General features: G+C 35.5%; 1 protein-coding gene across 4 annotated transcripts in view; it reads right to left on the bottom strand.

The window, feature by feature from the left end:
- Positions 1-263: 263 nt before the first annotated feature.
- ZNF292 (zinc finger protein 292) overlaps positions 264-15,020 on the bottom strand; it is a 114,757-nt gene continuing 100,000 nt past the window's right edge. For 3 of the 4 annotated variants that reach the window (XM_049896840.1, XM_049896850.1, XM_049896861.1), the window contains 3 exons: positions 13,675-13,811; positions 11,630-11,771; positions 267-9,362 (listed from right to left, as the gene is read on the bottom strand). In XM_049896840.1, the coding sequence (XP_049752797.1) occupies positions 2,196-9,362; positions 11,630-11,771; positions 13,675-13,811 (7,446 nt within the window). In that variant the 3' untranslated portion in view covers positions 267-2,195. Of the gene's footprint in view, positions 9,363-11,629; positions 11,772-13,674; positions 13,812-15,020 lie in introns of all 4 variants that reach the window. The other variant, XM_049896871.1, reaches the window with a different exon arrangement.

The raw sequence follows: 15,020 nt of genomic DNA, 5'->3' as shown, positions 1-15,020 counted from the left end.
GTTTTCTTAAGCTAGTAATCAAAAGAAAAGCCAAAACTGGCATTTTCATTTAATGATGGCTCATCACTACATTTATCAGGAAAAAACCTACTTGCTACTGCAATATTACATAGGCAGTTTTGCTGAATGCCTACCTTTAGGGGTTAGGTCAACTTCTAAGAAAATTGTACAAAAACATTCTGTTGTTAACAAAAATTTAATATCATTTAGTTATTTATTGTTAATTTGGGCGGGAAAAAAACATGTATTATTTATTGTTAATTTGGGTGGGGAAAAAAAACATGTATTAGCCACCCATAAAAACAACTTTTATTTTAATAAATAACAGTGGGCTTACCAAAGGGTAGGAATTTTAATGTCAAGTTTTATGCATATTGGTAATAAACCTTAAGGAGGTGAAATCAGGAGTTATAACCAATTAGGCCCTAAAAATAAAACTGTAATAATAATAAAACTTTAAAAAATATTTTCCAAAAGAAAATAATTCACTCCTTGACCATGCTTCTTTATTCAGAGTACCAGCAATTTCAGTTAATGTTAAGTGCTTCATTTTTCCTGAAATATGATGTTGCACAGGGAATATACACATTTTCAGATCATCACAATATCTTCAATATCTCAGGCTAATAATATTGTGAACGCAAATTTTATAACAAACACAAAGTCAAAAATCAATACTACTATTTATGGCAAACAGTAACAAAAGTAGATCTTGAAAGGGTGTTTTCTTTTGTTTCCAGTACTGATTTTGGTTGGACTTTAAATGAAGGTCATAAGCTCTCCTGAACCTCTACTTCTGGCTGTGAATCCACAGTATAAATATGGTGAATATAGCTAAATTATAAGAGCTAACTATATATTGAATAACCAAAATAATCAATTATAACAACTAATACTGCTCTTGCAGACCAATCTAATGAAAAAAGTATCATTAGATATGGTGGGAAAATACAGACAAATCTGTCAATCTAACTTCTATAAACAGTAAAATCAAAACATCCAACTTCCTTATAGAAAGTGTTTTACCTATGTAATTATAAATGTTAAGGACTCTTGCATTTTATAAACACAAGATGGGCTCACTTTGATGATATCAATATTAAGATTTATAAAAAAATGTTTAAAAAAATCTTTCCACAAAAGTTTATACAGTTTAAAGCTATACACCAATCTATAAATTTCAGAAAATGGAGGGGAAAAAACAAAAACAAAAAAACCACCTTTATAAGATCACATGTATAAAACAAGAAATGAAATGTGATTTTATTTAAGGCAATACTGGGCTACTTCACAAATCACCACCTCAATATTTACACTGCTCCACACTACTAGTTTCTATCACATCACAGAGGATTTTTTTTTAAATACCAAATGTTTAAAATCTTCAATGTAGTAAAATCTTTATTCACATTTCCATTATATTTCATGGATCATAATAACTATATCCAATTGGGGGGGGGACAAAAAACTGTAGGTATAGGAAACTGCTAAAGAATCTGCCTTAATTTCATATGAATACCACCCAGAAATCTTGGATGGTAAATTTACAAAGCAGAGCAAGATGTCAATATAATAATGTGCCTAGTCTGTGAAAAGTAATCTTGAAACCGTCTTGTAAATAAATGCATGTAAAAATCAACGGACTATGGCAGAGTTTCTAGCTTTAGTTGAAAAAGTTCTTAATTTAAAACAATAAAACAACTTGATCACTTAGTTAAAAACTTGATCACTTAGTTAAAAATTAAAATTCCAAATATAAATGTGTCATTTAATAGTTTAGACCACAGACTGCTGGTGGCAGCAAATGATTTACAATAATAAATATATACAAAAAAGGTATCTACAAAGAGGACTGTTATACATGAGCAGTGACCTGGTGAAACATACCAATCACACAGAAATGTCAGTTTAGTTCATGGAAAGGGTAACTGGTTGATAGAAATTTGAGGTTTAGCTCAACTATTTACAAAACTGAAGTATTGATTCTGTTCCTCAAGTCCCATAGGGATAAAAACAAAAAGTTTTACATGACAGATGTCATGTTTTTTTTTTTCTTTTTTTTTTTGTTGGCCAGGTTAATTCATGTCAACAACAATAACAACAAAAATAATGAAAAGGTTTCACAATTCTAGCATGCTTGATGGCTTCCTACTTAAAATAAAATGGTGAGTGATGTATTTAGAGTACATTAGTTCTCAGTACTGCCCTCTCCCTGTGGCTTTACCTATACTGAGGTCTTTCACAGCACACACATCTGTGTCTTTTGGATGTATTTCAAGTTTTTTCAAACTAACGGTAGGTTTCATTTCCTGGAGCTGCTTTAAGACGAGCTCAGTGCAATCTTTAAGAGTCTTGTCTAAAACAATTTTTACATTATTACTGCACTGAAGCTGTGACGGATTAGCAAACTGTACAAAAGTTTCACTTTCTTTACAAGAACATACATGATTTCCATTAGTCACAGCAGTCTTGTCAGTATTTCTTCTTGAATTTGAGTGAGCTCCTCTTTTAGTTCCACTATTTGGATGATCTTTATCAGTATTCTTCTTCTGCTTCACTGCAGACTCCTCAAGGAACTTGAGAAATGATACTTCAAATCCCATTGGTTTAAATGAGCTCCAGTCAAAAGATGCAGGATGGTCCTCAGTGGTTTGAATTGCAACAGCAGTTTCTTCTTCTTTATGCATGCTATTTAAATCAACTGCCAATGGTGCTTCAGTTTTTTCAATTTTCCTCTTTTTATTCTGTGAGACATTTTTTTCTTTATTAAGTCTTTTCAAATTACTTGCTTTTTGTTTCTCTGACTGGCAGGAGCTATTTTCCTGAAAATCATTACTTACACTTGAAGAGGTATTAGCTTGGGCCTCTACACTTGTGCTGTCTTCATTTATTAGTTTGGTAATAAATAACTCTGTTAGCTCATCCATTTCATCTTTTTCATTTTTTTCAACTTCCTTCTGTGGAACCGAAGCTGTTCCTGAGTTATCATTGCTCTCCGATACACATACGTCAGAATCTTTTACATCACTTTTATCGACTTCTTGCTCAGAACACTTTTCCTTAACTTGTGAGTTACAACACCGTTTGAAGACAATGAGAAGATTGCGGTGTTGTGATGTAAATGCTTTAGATAATTTATGGCACTTATAATGTCTAATTATATTGCTTTCACTTGTAACAACTGATGTACACCCTTTTATCATACAAGGATACTGGGTTACAAATCTGCTTGTACATTCAGATAAGGCATCGTTTCTAGCCTTTATAGAATATACATGCTTTCCACGTTTCAGAGAATAAGGCTTATTTTCTTCAATCTGCACAATCTTTGTGTTCTTGCTGTCTAAATTATTTTTTTTCTTTCGTTTGGTTTTAGGCATTTTGATTCCTTCCTTTCCGGATCTGCTGTGTTTTGTCCCTCGATATTTTGGCTTTGTTTTTTCTTGATTTGCCTTGCTTGATATATTCTCCTGACCTGGTGTTAATCTTCTTGGCCGAATCAAATGAGCTTTATGTTTGTCATTATGCTTGTTAAAAATGTGTCGGAGGAGATTAGACCGAGTCGCATATATACGATCACAGCCTTCACAATCACACTTATATATGCCATCTTCATCTGTTTTACTTGCCCTTAACCCGATGCCATGGTCTGCTTCGAGATGGACAACATAGTTCAAGTAAGTTGTAAATGAAGATTTACACTCTAACTGATCACATGGAAATTTCCCAACATCCACAGCTGTGGTCATACTTTCAATTTCCTCAGGAGTCATTTCATGAAGTTTCATGTAATGTTGTATTAGGCCAGTGATTGCCTGGAAAATTCGAGAACAGTCACTCACCTGACATCGAAATTCTTTCACAGTTTGTTTAGTTTCAATTTCTTCGCTTTCTTTACCAGCCTCACTTTCTTCTTCGACCTCTGCAGAAAATGCAGGTAGATCTGATTTGTGTACAGCCTGGTAATGAAGAATCAAGTTTTGCTGAATCGTAAAGGCAGCAAAGCAACCCTGGTGAACACATCGATAAGGTCTGTAGGAACTATATCTTGTTGGAAACTCAAGGGACTGGGAAACTGGCTTCTTGCGTTTTTTCTCCTCCTTTTCTTTTTTATGCCTCCTAGTTTTCCGTCCTTTGGTTTGTATGTTTGTGAGAGAATTTGTATCATGTTGTTCGGAAGTAACTGTAATCACTTGCGCAGAACTTTCTATATTTTCAGGACTTTTTTTTTCTATAAGCTGATTTTCTGGGACCACTGCTACATTACTGAGGATATTTTCCTTCTTTGCTCCCAATTCTAAAGCAGGCTGGAATTCCTTTTGATTTTCCTCTGTCATAGCTAGTTGTTTTTTGACTTGTGTAATTCGTGAAGCTGGCGAATTTTCATTCTGAGGTTTTCTTCCGTAAGGCCTTTTTATTTTTAACTTTACCATTTCTTCTGTTGTAAAATGATGTACCAACTGACAGTGTGCCCGGAGATTAGAGTTTCTTGTAAATGTTTTTGTACATGTAGGTACTACACATTTAAATGGAGCAAATTTCAACTGGTTCTTCTTAATTTCAAGAATCATTTCTGGAGTGTATTGATGAATTTTACCATAGTGCTTAAATAGTGCATCCTTTGTCATAGCACTGTAGTTACAGCCTTGGTTTTGACACACAAAGGGTTTATTAACCTTGTCACTAAACTGAATGTTATTTACCATTTCAGAAACTGGCTGAACCACTGAGGCATTTGGAGTTGATGTAACAGGAGTGGAAGTCAGCGTCACTGATGTATTGATTAGTACACACTGGGATAATGGAGAGGAGAGGTCATTTTCTAATTTTAATTTCTGTAAGCCTTCTAGGATTTCCTGTATTTGATCCACTTTATGCAATATGTCAGACTCAGGAATGTTATTTTTTGTCGGCATGACTGCTATGAAGGAAGGAAACTGAGAAGAATCAGGTAATTTGTTATTTTGTGCAGTGTTTACTGAAGGAAGCTGAATATTATAACTCACTGGTACGTTCTGTGATGTTTCACCAACACTCTGAGGTCCACTTTTTACCTCAAGTATTTGAGAATTCATTGCAGTTTTAATAATTTCAAGAGTCTTTTCAAAGTTTTGTATAACATTGTCTTCAGAAATCTGCAAATCGGAATTTACTGAAGTTGTGCATGAATTCAAATCCATCATTTGGGAATCACCATTTTCAGTTTTTAATGTTAAAGGCGCTAACACTGTATGGGACTCAAGATTGGTTTTGAAGTTTTCTTTTACATCAGTCATAAATAACTGATTGTCAACATTATTTAGTTTCTGTGTTAGATTTTCCACCAACCCCTGAGGTTCACAATTTGGAATTACGTTTGAATGAAGGTTAGTAGTTGGTATTTCAATACTCTTTGCTATGAGTCCCATTGCTGTTAAGTCACTTGTTACCAAGTTTTGGGAGGCACTGGGTGCAATCAGTGGAGGAACAGCTTTCTTTCTTCTCTTAGAAGCACTGTTTCCCTTTTTATTTAAATGACTAGACCTTGCATTCTGGGGACCACTTATAACTGAAACACGTGAACTGGTACTGGTAAAATTTTGTGAAAGCCCACCAGAATTAGGAAATGAACTAGAGCACAAACCATTTTCAACAGTCTTCAGTAGTAAGTCATTTGCTGGAAAGACAGGCAAACTGCTGCATTCATCAATGGAGGGAGTTTTGGAGTTTGGTGTCCTATCCTGGCTTGTCAGCAGGGTGTTTGGGTGGCATACAGTCTGCAACAGGGGTGGCACAGTTGGATTTGGCATCACCACTGCATTTACTTGTGCTGTCTCTGAGATACAACCTGAGGGAACAACATGAGAAAGCATTTCTGAACCCTCAAATGTACTGGGAATGCCAGCGGTTTCCAAAGCCTGTTTAATGATTTCACTTCCTTCTTGGCTAACACCGGTATTAAAGTTAGTCACACCAGTACGAGGAAATGTACTTGGTAAAAACGTTGATGAGCGAGTTTCAGCAGCAAGAAGCTGCAAAAATGATGGATCTTTAAAACATGCTTCTGGACTAAAAGCAGACTGTTGTGGCTGCTGCAAATTTACTGCATTTGTAGAGAGAATCATGCTGGCAAGAAGAGAAGGCTGTCCGTTACTCTGTAAAAGTTCTTGGGCAATTTCTGCTCCATCCAGTGGCTTACAGAAAGATCGCTTAGACAAGTGTCCACCCAGTGATCTGGGATTAGTAAAAGCCCTGTAACACCTGCTACAAATAAATTTTCCATCTCTGATAATTGCAGGCCATTTAGCCCTTTTGTTTTGCTTGGGTTTTCTTTCCTTCCCATTTGGACCCCGTCCACGGTCTTTATTAACTTTTTCAGTTGCAGACTGTTGGGCACTGGTGCTGTTGAGGTCATCTGCAACATTTACTTGTGAAGGAAAAACTGCATTTTCACCATTACCCCCCTTTAGGAAGGAGGAATTGGTGTTTCCTTCAGTTTGAGAGGAAAAATGATTTGCATTATTTTCCAGTTGGGAAAAAACAGAATTAGTCCCACCATCTGGTGGTGAAGGGAAGAGAGACATTGAACTACTTTCTGCAGGCAAAGGAAGGAAAGGATCTGAGCCACTGTCAATATTCAAGGGCAAAACGGTTTTGGTTAGATCTTCCATTTGTGCTGGCAAGGTTGTACCAGATAAATTTTCCAGTTGGGAACATAACATACCACCTTGTTCATTTTTGTCCTGAGAAGGTATATTTGGATTTATGACACTTTCCATCGAGGGCAACAGTGGAGTTGACACATTTGTTAAATGAGCTGGAAAAATGGAAGGTGAGACATGCTGCAACTGGGCTGAACAAGTAGGATTCCCACTGGCTTTGGTTTGTGCTGCAAAAAATGCATTACTGGAGCTGCTCACCTGTGGTGGCAAAAAATAAACAAACTTTCCATTATTTGGTGTATTTAGGTTGTTAGATTTCTGACCTCTTTTACTTTTGCGCTGCATTTTAAATGCAGCATACTGGTCAGGGTGTGCTGTCTTCATGTGTTTCCCAATACTCTGTGAAGAATTATAGGTTCGAGTACATCCCTCAACCTGGCAACTGAATTTCTGAACTGGAGCTTTTACAGGCACTGATGGAGTTCCTAAAGAACTATTTAGGTTGGGCTGTGGTGGAACAAATGTGATACTTTCTAATGTCTTAAGAGGTAAGTTATAAAGGCCGGATGATGTTTTAACATTACCTCCACAGTCAAGCTTGGAAGTTGGCAAATTGTTCTGAAATCCTGACTGATTTTGCACAGAAAAGGTCATTAAGTTGTTCACTTGTCTTTCTAAGTTCTGTGGGGTAAGGTCACCTATTTTGAGGGTTTCTGAATTTACTAAAGAATTCTCAGTAATCTGAGCTTCATTAAAGCAATCCTGTTCTTTTCTCTCTTGGAAACCTGGATGACACAAATCATTGCAAGTATCTTCAACCGGTGTATGTAAGTTTGTGACCAGTGATTCACCAGAGCCTTCTATAGTTGAGTTTTCTTGCTTTCCAAAGTTATCCTCAACCCCATGATTAAGAGACACTTTGATGGACACTGCTACTTCACTGGCCTGAAGCAGAGGTGTGGTAGCAGGGTTTTCCAAACCATTTGACAATGGTCCATCGGCTTCCTTCAGTACAGGGACAGAAACCTGGTCTTGTTCAGTCATAGCTGATTCTGCCTTACTTTTATCCCAAGTATCACTTCTATCTTCTCGTAAGCTGTTTTCAATGCTATTTTCTGAAGGAAGCATAGAGCTCTCTTTCGCAGTGTTTCCTTCTATGTTCTGATTCACTCTGGAAGGCTGAAGAGAATCTCCAGATGAATTAAGTTGGTCTTTGGGAGGCAAGACTGTTTCAGGAGGAGTGCTGTGATCATCCAGATGCTTTTCTAGTTCACTCTGAGAACGATAAACTTTACCACAACCCGTGAACTTGCAAGTATAGGTATTATAATGCTGTGCTTCATGATCATATAGCAAATAAGCTTCTGAAAAAATTCTGCCACATTTAGGAAACATACATTTTGCTCTGAACACTTGATGCTCCTTTCTGTGGGTTAAGAGCTCTGCATAACTGTTAAAACCGGCCTTACACTTCATCTGTATACAGATATATGGCTTACTGCCACAATGCATTTGCAAGTGATCATTGAGATGAGTAACACTTACAAAATGCCGTCTACAGTACTGGCAAATAACTTTTTTGCTTTGCATTTCAAGAAAGCGCTTGGCATCTTCATTATCCTTATGCCCCTTTACATGAGCAATCAAATTTTTAAAGTACTTAAAGCCCTTTTTACAAAAAGTTACAGGGCAATTAAATTCATTAATAGGTACTGGTTTCTGGACTGGGATCACTTCTGGCTCATAAGATTTATCTTTGTCATCATTTTCATCATCTGAACCATCATTGTCATTAAATACTATGAAATCTGTTGAATAGAGACTATTCTTTTTTATAGGCCTTTGTTCCTGCTTGGTCACAGCATTATTAGTCTTCTGATTCTCATTGGTAGTTGTGACCTTAGGAGGCCTTCCCAATCTTCTTAATGGTTTCATAGCTGCTAGTCTCTCTTTACTAGATTGTTTAACATGCAATGTGACATGAGGAACAAAAGTTTCTTTAGAATTAAAGTTCTTTGCACATATGGGGCAACTGTAAATCCCGTCTTTGTAATGTTTCTGAGCATGTCGTACTATTCTATGACCAAGGAATTCTTTGTCACATAGCACACAATACTGCATGTAGGCTTGCCAATTCCTAAACCTAGCAGATATAAATCCTCGCTCTCGTAATTGTTTTATCTCTTTCTTCTTCTGCTTATCATCACAAATGCCTTTAAGAAGGTCAGAATTAGCACCAACTCCACCAGAAAGTCCATTCACAGAAGTTTCTTTAATCTCTTCCTGGTAGTCTACTACCTTCTCATATACTTCACTGTCATTTAGTTCATCTATTGAAGACACAATGGATGCTTCTTCTCCCATTAATGCCAGACATTGTCTTTTCAAGGTTTTCCAATCCCAGAATTCTGGATCAAAAGGCCATTGAGTTTTCAATACAAGTAAGAGCTCACAACGTAGAGAATTTGGTATTGGAAGATTCTCTTCATCATATTTCTGGTCCGGCTGGTTATACAACATTTCCACAGCATAATATGCATCTACTGTAGGCTCAATAAGAAATTCACTCAGTTGACAGGCACGTTTAACTTCCAGATCATCAGGCAACAAGCACGAAATGGTCTTGCAAATAGATATTTTCACTTCAGTATTTTCTGTAGATTCCAAGCGAAGAGCTTTTACACATAGTTCTATACAAGTGGCAAGTCCAGCCCCTTCAGTCTGTGAAAAGCAAATAGAAAATGTTATTATCATAATAGCCGCATATGAAAAGATGCCCCTTCTAAAAGCACTGCAGCTTAGTCTGGCGGATGTGCATGTGCACGTGTGCTTACGTGTGTGTATATATGTGTATAATGAACTGTACAGAATAGCAGAAAAAGCACTGGAGCCACGAGATAAGACTTGGGATGTGAAATGACTTAATAGCTAGGCAAACTTGGAAGTTATTCAACTTCTCTGACCTTTCATATTCCACTTACTAAATAGGGGGTCATAATAGCACTTAAAAAAAAAAAAACTTAATAAAATTGCTGTGTGTATTAAAGATTGTTTCTAAAGTTTCTGCGATAGTTTAGTATAGTGTCTGACACATAGGAAGTGATTTATAGGCAGTCATTACCTGTATCACAAATCTCATATCCTAAGTTTTTATTTGCAATCCTTATGAAACAAAACACTCTTAATCAAATTACAAAACCAAGAGTATCTCCCTATTTCCTGTCTTATTAGTAATGAAAGAAGAATTTCACTTCTAACAGAAAAAGTTATTCAATTCTTCATAATGGAGAATCTATTGCTACCATAAAACTGAATGTCAAATCACCTACCTCATGGCTAGACCAACTTAAGCAGGAGGAGGCAAAAACCCAATAAACTTTTTCTTTTTTTAGATTAGCATCTGAAACTATTATTTTGAGAAAAGAGCAGTAATGAAGGTAAGAGTCACTTGAAACATACAGGAGGAAAGAAGAAGATGCATTTTAAAAGGTTAGAAGGGAACAGGAAAATATGAGGAATCAGCCAGCCATGGTATCTGGCCACATCCATGGAAATGGGGTATACGTAATAAAGGATCAAAAGGCAAGAAAGAAAGACAAAAGAGGCAATAGGACCTGTAGTTTCACAGATCAAGAGGAAAATAAATTTTTACTAGAACAGAAGCTTAGATTTGTGGTCCAAAGGGAGAGCGAGGGAAGGAGGCTGTGATACTGAAAAAGGGGCCTTGATTCTAGGAAAAGCAAAAGTACAAAGACCAAAAAGATAATGGGCAAGAAGAAAAAATACAAAGAGACCTATTTTGAAAGTGAAAGGAAAGAAAGGACAACTGGGAAGAAATGGCCCCATATGGGTGTCTCTAGCATCTTTAAAGATCTTTCACAAAACTTGTGTAGTTATTTTGTACTATTTTGATGACATGTTCCTTCAAAGCAGTGCTATATTTGCTTCTGCTAGGTATGACAGGGGTATTACCAGCCCAGGGCTCCGTCCCTACTTCCTTAAACCTTACTTACTTGGCATGGGAGTTCCTGTACTATGTAAGGGCTCCGTCCCTACTTCCTTAAACCTTACTTACTTGGCATGGGAGTTCCTGTACTATGTAGACAGGGTAAATTTGGACCTCAAATCTGTGTGAGTGAAGACCTATGGTTACAACTTCTTAGATGAAACATTTTCCCCTGACCCAGAAGACAGATGGGCATACACGATTTTCCCTATCATCCGTGTTAGAAAATGTATTTTTTTTCTAGTCTACCTTTTCAATGAAATTATAGTATTTCACAGTTGTCAGCTTTATATACAGGGCTTCAGTTCTAACTCTCTACCTTGAGAGGGCCCAAAGCCTTATCTCTTATCCCCATATAGCTATCTCCTGTCCCAGTGTGAATATGAAAACTCAAACTCCTTGGTCATTGCAAGTAGTAATACATCACAACCCCCACCAGGCTGGAGAGGTACAGCATCAGCCCAAGCTTTCTACTCCAGTTTTTAGGTTCTTCTTCCTTTGAGGCCCTAGAAATTTCCCTAATATTCTTGCAATCCCAGATGCTAAACGTTAAAAAAAAAAAAAGTTTGTTATATTTTATCAAGTATTTCTGGATGTTTTGCAGTAGGAGGGTTTTTAGATAATCTAATCTGCCATACTGCTAGCAAAGGAAGATATCTCTCTATTCCTCTTTAAACTTCCCAAGTTCCATTACAGCCAAGTTATCAAAGTAGTATAACATCAAGGAGCAACAACTGAAGAGTGATAAAATGTAGGTGTGATGTATACTGCTTTTCTTCAGACCAAGAGCAAGCCCCTGGCTCTCATTTGCAATTTCAAGTTTGTATATCAAATGTCCTAAAGGGCTAATAAGAAAACAAATGTTCAAAGCACTAAATGAAGTAAAAAACACTCAAAGATGTGCCAAAATAATAAAAGTTAAAGTCTTTTATTAAAGATAATTTATATATTTTTAAATTAAGAAATTAATGATTATTCTTACCTCTGAATTAATAACTTTAATCAAGAAGAAAATGTGATATACCGTCTTGGTTAATAAAGAAAGTTGACGACACCTCTCTAGATACACTTGTATGGATGGTTCTACTCTTTGCTGTAATTTGCTCCAGAAGAGAGTAAGTTCCCTAGGAAAAAAAAAAAAAAAAGTTGGCGCAGTTATGTAATAAGCATAGACCTTATCAGTCCCATCATTACATTTGAAATAAAAACTGGTTTTAGATTCCATTTCTACATGTGGAATTAAGTTTAAAATAAGGAAATAGTTCCCACTTTTCTAAAGATTAAATAAAATTAAAATATGATTTATCATTTTATTGATTAATATTTTTCAATCCCAGAGAAACACTACTTTTAATCAGAAAAGCACCTGACATTTAAGCAAATTATACAAATGGTAACTCTGAGCCACATCTCATCTTCAACAATGTAATAAAAAGCACAAAGTATCAATGCCTTAATCGTTTTCAAAAAACATTTACCTCTTACCTCGACTTCCAATTTAAATCTAAAGCTAACTAATAAGGTTACTAGATAAATGTTAAGAATCAATGATGACATAGAACCTATGTAAAGAAAGTAATTCATCTGTTGTAACAGTGAAATAAGAAATCAAAAAAATAAACTTTAAAACGTACTTCAAATGCAATAATATTTTTCATAGAAAGAAGTCCTACTGAGGTGATGAGTTTTCCTCCTTTTAACCTATTATTTCTCTTCTGTTCTCCATGATTAAATTCCATAAAAATCTACTTTCTTGCTTCTACATTTTTCATTTTCCAGTCCTAGAACTGTGGCCTTTACACCGCCTACCTGAATAACATTCCCATTTACTGATTTTAACCTATATATCGAGGACTTCGAAATCTCTCTCCAATCCTGACCACCTTCGCCTCTCTACTTCTTTAAAAGACTTCTCTGCTTTGATGCCTTCTGAAACTTGAAACAATGTATGAAAAAAGATTAACATTCTTTCACTGACACTACCTCTCTACTTTTTCCTTCCTCAAGAATGTTATCTTCTTCAATATTTTTTTCATCTGATCCCACAACCAAAAGGAAGCCTTCATAACTTCCCAGCTGAACTATTTAATGGCTTTCTAGCTGATTTTCTTGTCTCAATTCTGTTGCCACTCCCTTCCCCAACTTTGCCCTCATTCAGTCCCCAATCAATTCCCAACTGTTTGTATTAAACAGCTTCTTAAACATAAACTCTATTTTGCTAACCTTCTACTCAAAAGCTTGTAGTAGACTGCTTTTGTCTTATTATATAAAATCAAATACTGATGTCTTTTTGCCATTTAACACATTAATTTCTTAGTCATCAAAGATATTTATGCTATATTATACCTAGAAAATCTACTTGTTTTCCATAAACATACCTAATATTAGTGTTGACAAGATAAATTAGCGATTTTAGCTAACAGTAATTTAAGGCAGCTGATCATCTTAGGCTCCTTGGTTAGCTGAAGTCAACGTCTCTGCCAGTTGTAGCTTCACAAAAGATTACATATACCAAGCTTTGGCCACTTGGAAATTTACAATACAAAGGAACTTATATTGAAGAAGTTAGTGAGCAATACTTATTTTTCTAGGTGGAAAGTGAACTATATTTCCACACATAGATGGCCAACAGCTAGTTCTATAGCTAAAAGGGTTCAATATGCAGAGGGTAAAAAAAGAAAAAATACACACATTCAATTATAGGTTGTTTGCATATCTGAAAATTTTGGTTATGGCATTAGACAAAATAAACCTTTCTTTCACCTTCTAACATTAAAAAATGTCCTGCGTGGACGATCATTATTGGTATGCTAAAGAATTGTGTGTTCCTTAATGCTAAAAGTACAAAAAGGTTTTAAAGTTTTGAAATACTTGATTAGTTTGCACAAAGTGTATCTAAAAATAAGTTTTTTGTTCTGCAAAGACCTTAAAATATGTTCAAAAAATGTTCCTAAATTACCTAAATTCTCATAACCTTTCTGTATTCTTATTTAACAAATTTTTCTTAAAAAAAGAAAATTAACTTACCAAGCACAGTACATATCTCCTTGTTGTAGCTGACGTGATAAAAACGCAGTACATAAAACAAGAGCACTTTTTTCATCACCCTCAGATTCTAAGTTACAGATCATTTCTAGTGCATCTTTGCAATCAACTTCTGAAATCTAAAGAAAAAGGATATACAAATACATCACAGAATGGTGTTACATAAGGATGTGTAATAACATACTACAAAATTTGCATTAGAAATTTACAGATCATTTTCATCAGTAAAGCTTCATTCACTTAACATTATCAGTTCACAACTGATCATTGCTGGGACAGAGACTGGGCTGCAGTTAAAAAAAAGTCTAATATAGAAATTCTGGAAGAATATTCGGTAACACAGTACAATCAACTATTTTTGAGAACTTCACAAGTATTCATTTACATGTAAAGAACTGATGTTAATTATAAGCACCCTCACCCATTAAAACAAATCTATGATACTGAAAAGAATGGATGTAGTACTTGTATTTTCCTCCCTTTTGGTCCAGTGATTTAAAAAGCATTAGAAACGAAAGACACAAAAAGGTCTACCGTGCATAGACTAGGTAAACTAAGTGTCTATTCATCTGAAGAATAAAACAGACAATATGAAACACTGTATGCAACTATACCACCTTTAAATTAAGCTCACCTCAATTTTCTATAAACCTCCACTATTTTTCTTTTCATATAAATTTACTCCATTTCAAAGCCTGTCAACAGACATGCATGGGTAAGTATAACCTAGACAAAGAAAACTTGCTTCATTTAATTAATTATGCATTCACATCTATTGCTTATTCTTATTTAAAAAATTAAAACTTATTACCTCATTATCATGATATACTAAATAAAACAGACTTTACCTCTGTTCTCTACAAGCATATGGGATGTGACAAACAGCATACAATCACAAATCACAGGTGTTCCACAGAATAAAAAGGTTAATTTTAACATGATAAAGTTTACAGATGGCAAAAAGAGGAACCGGAGACCAAATATAGACCATTAGTGCTAATACACCAGAGAGGTGACAAAGGCCCTCCTAGCTGATTTTCTATCTTTTCTCATCAATTTTTGAGTAAGAGAAAAGAGTCAGTGTGAGTGAGTGTGTGTGTGAAATACAATGTGTTTAGGATTTGGACAAGTATCTAAATGAGGATGGGGGTGATCCTGAGGTAGATCTTTTATAATGAGGAAAAAGGCTGCATGGCAGCATTCAGAGGTTACATTCTACACATTAAATTGGATTAGAAAACACTAAGATAATAAAAGACTAAACTCTGTATCTATGTGTTTAACAGCAGTGATTTCTTTAAGGATACATGAAGTTAGTGGCAGACTTA

Source organism: Elephas maximus, chromosome 1 (assembly GCF_024166365.1).
Source record: "Elephas maximus indicus isolate mEleMax1 chromosome 1, mEleMax1 primary haplotype, whole genome shotgun sequence".
NCBI lineage: Eukaryota > Metazoa > Chordata > Mammalia > Proboscidea > Elephantidae > Elephas > Elephas maximus.
The sequence above is the reverse complement of the archived record's forward strand: the minus strand, read 5'-3'. Positions and strand labels throughout refer to the sequence as shown.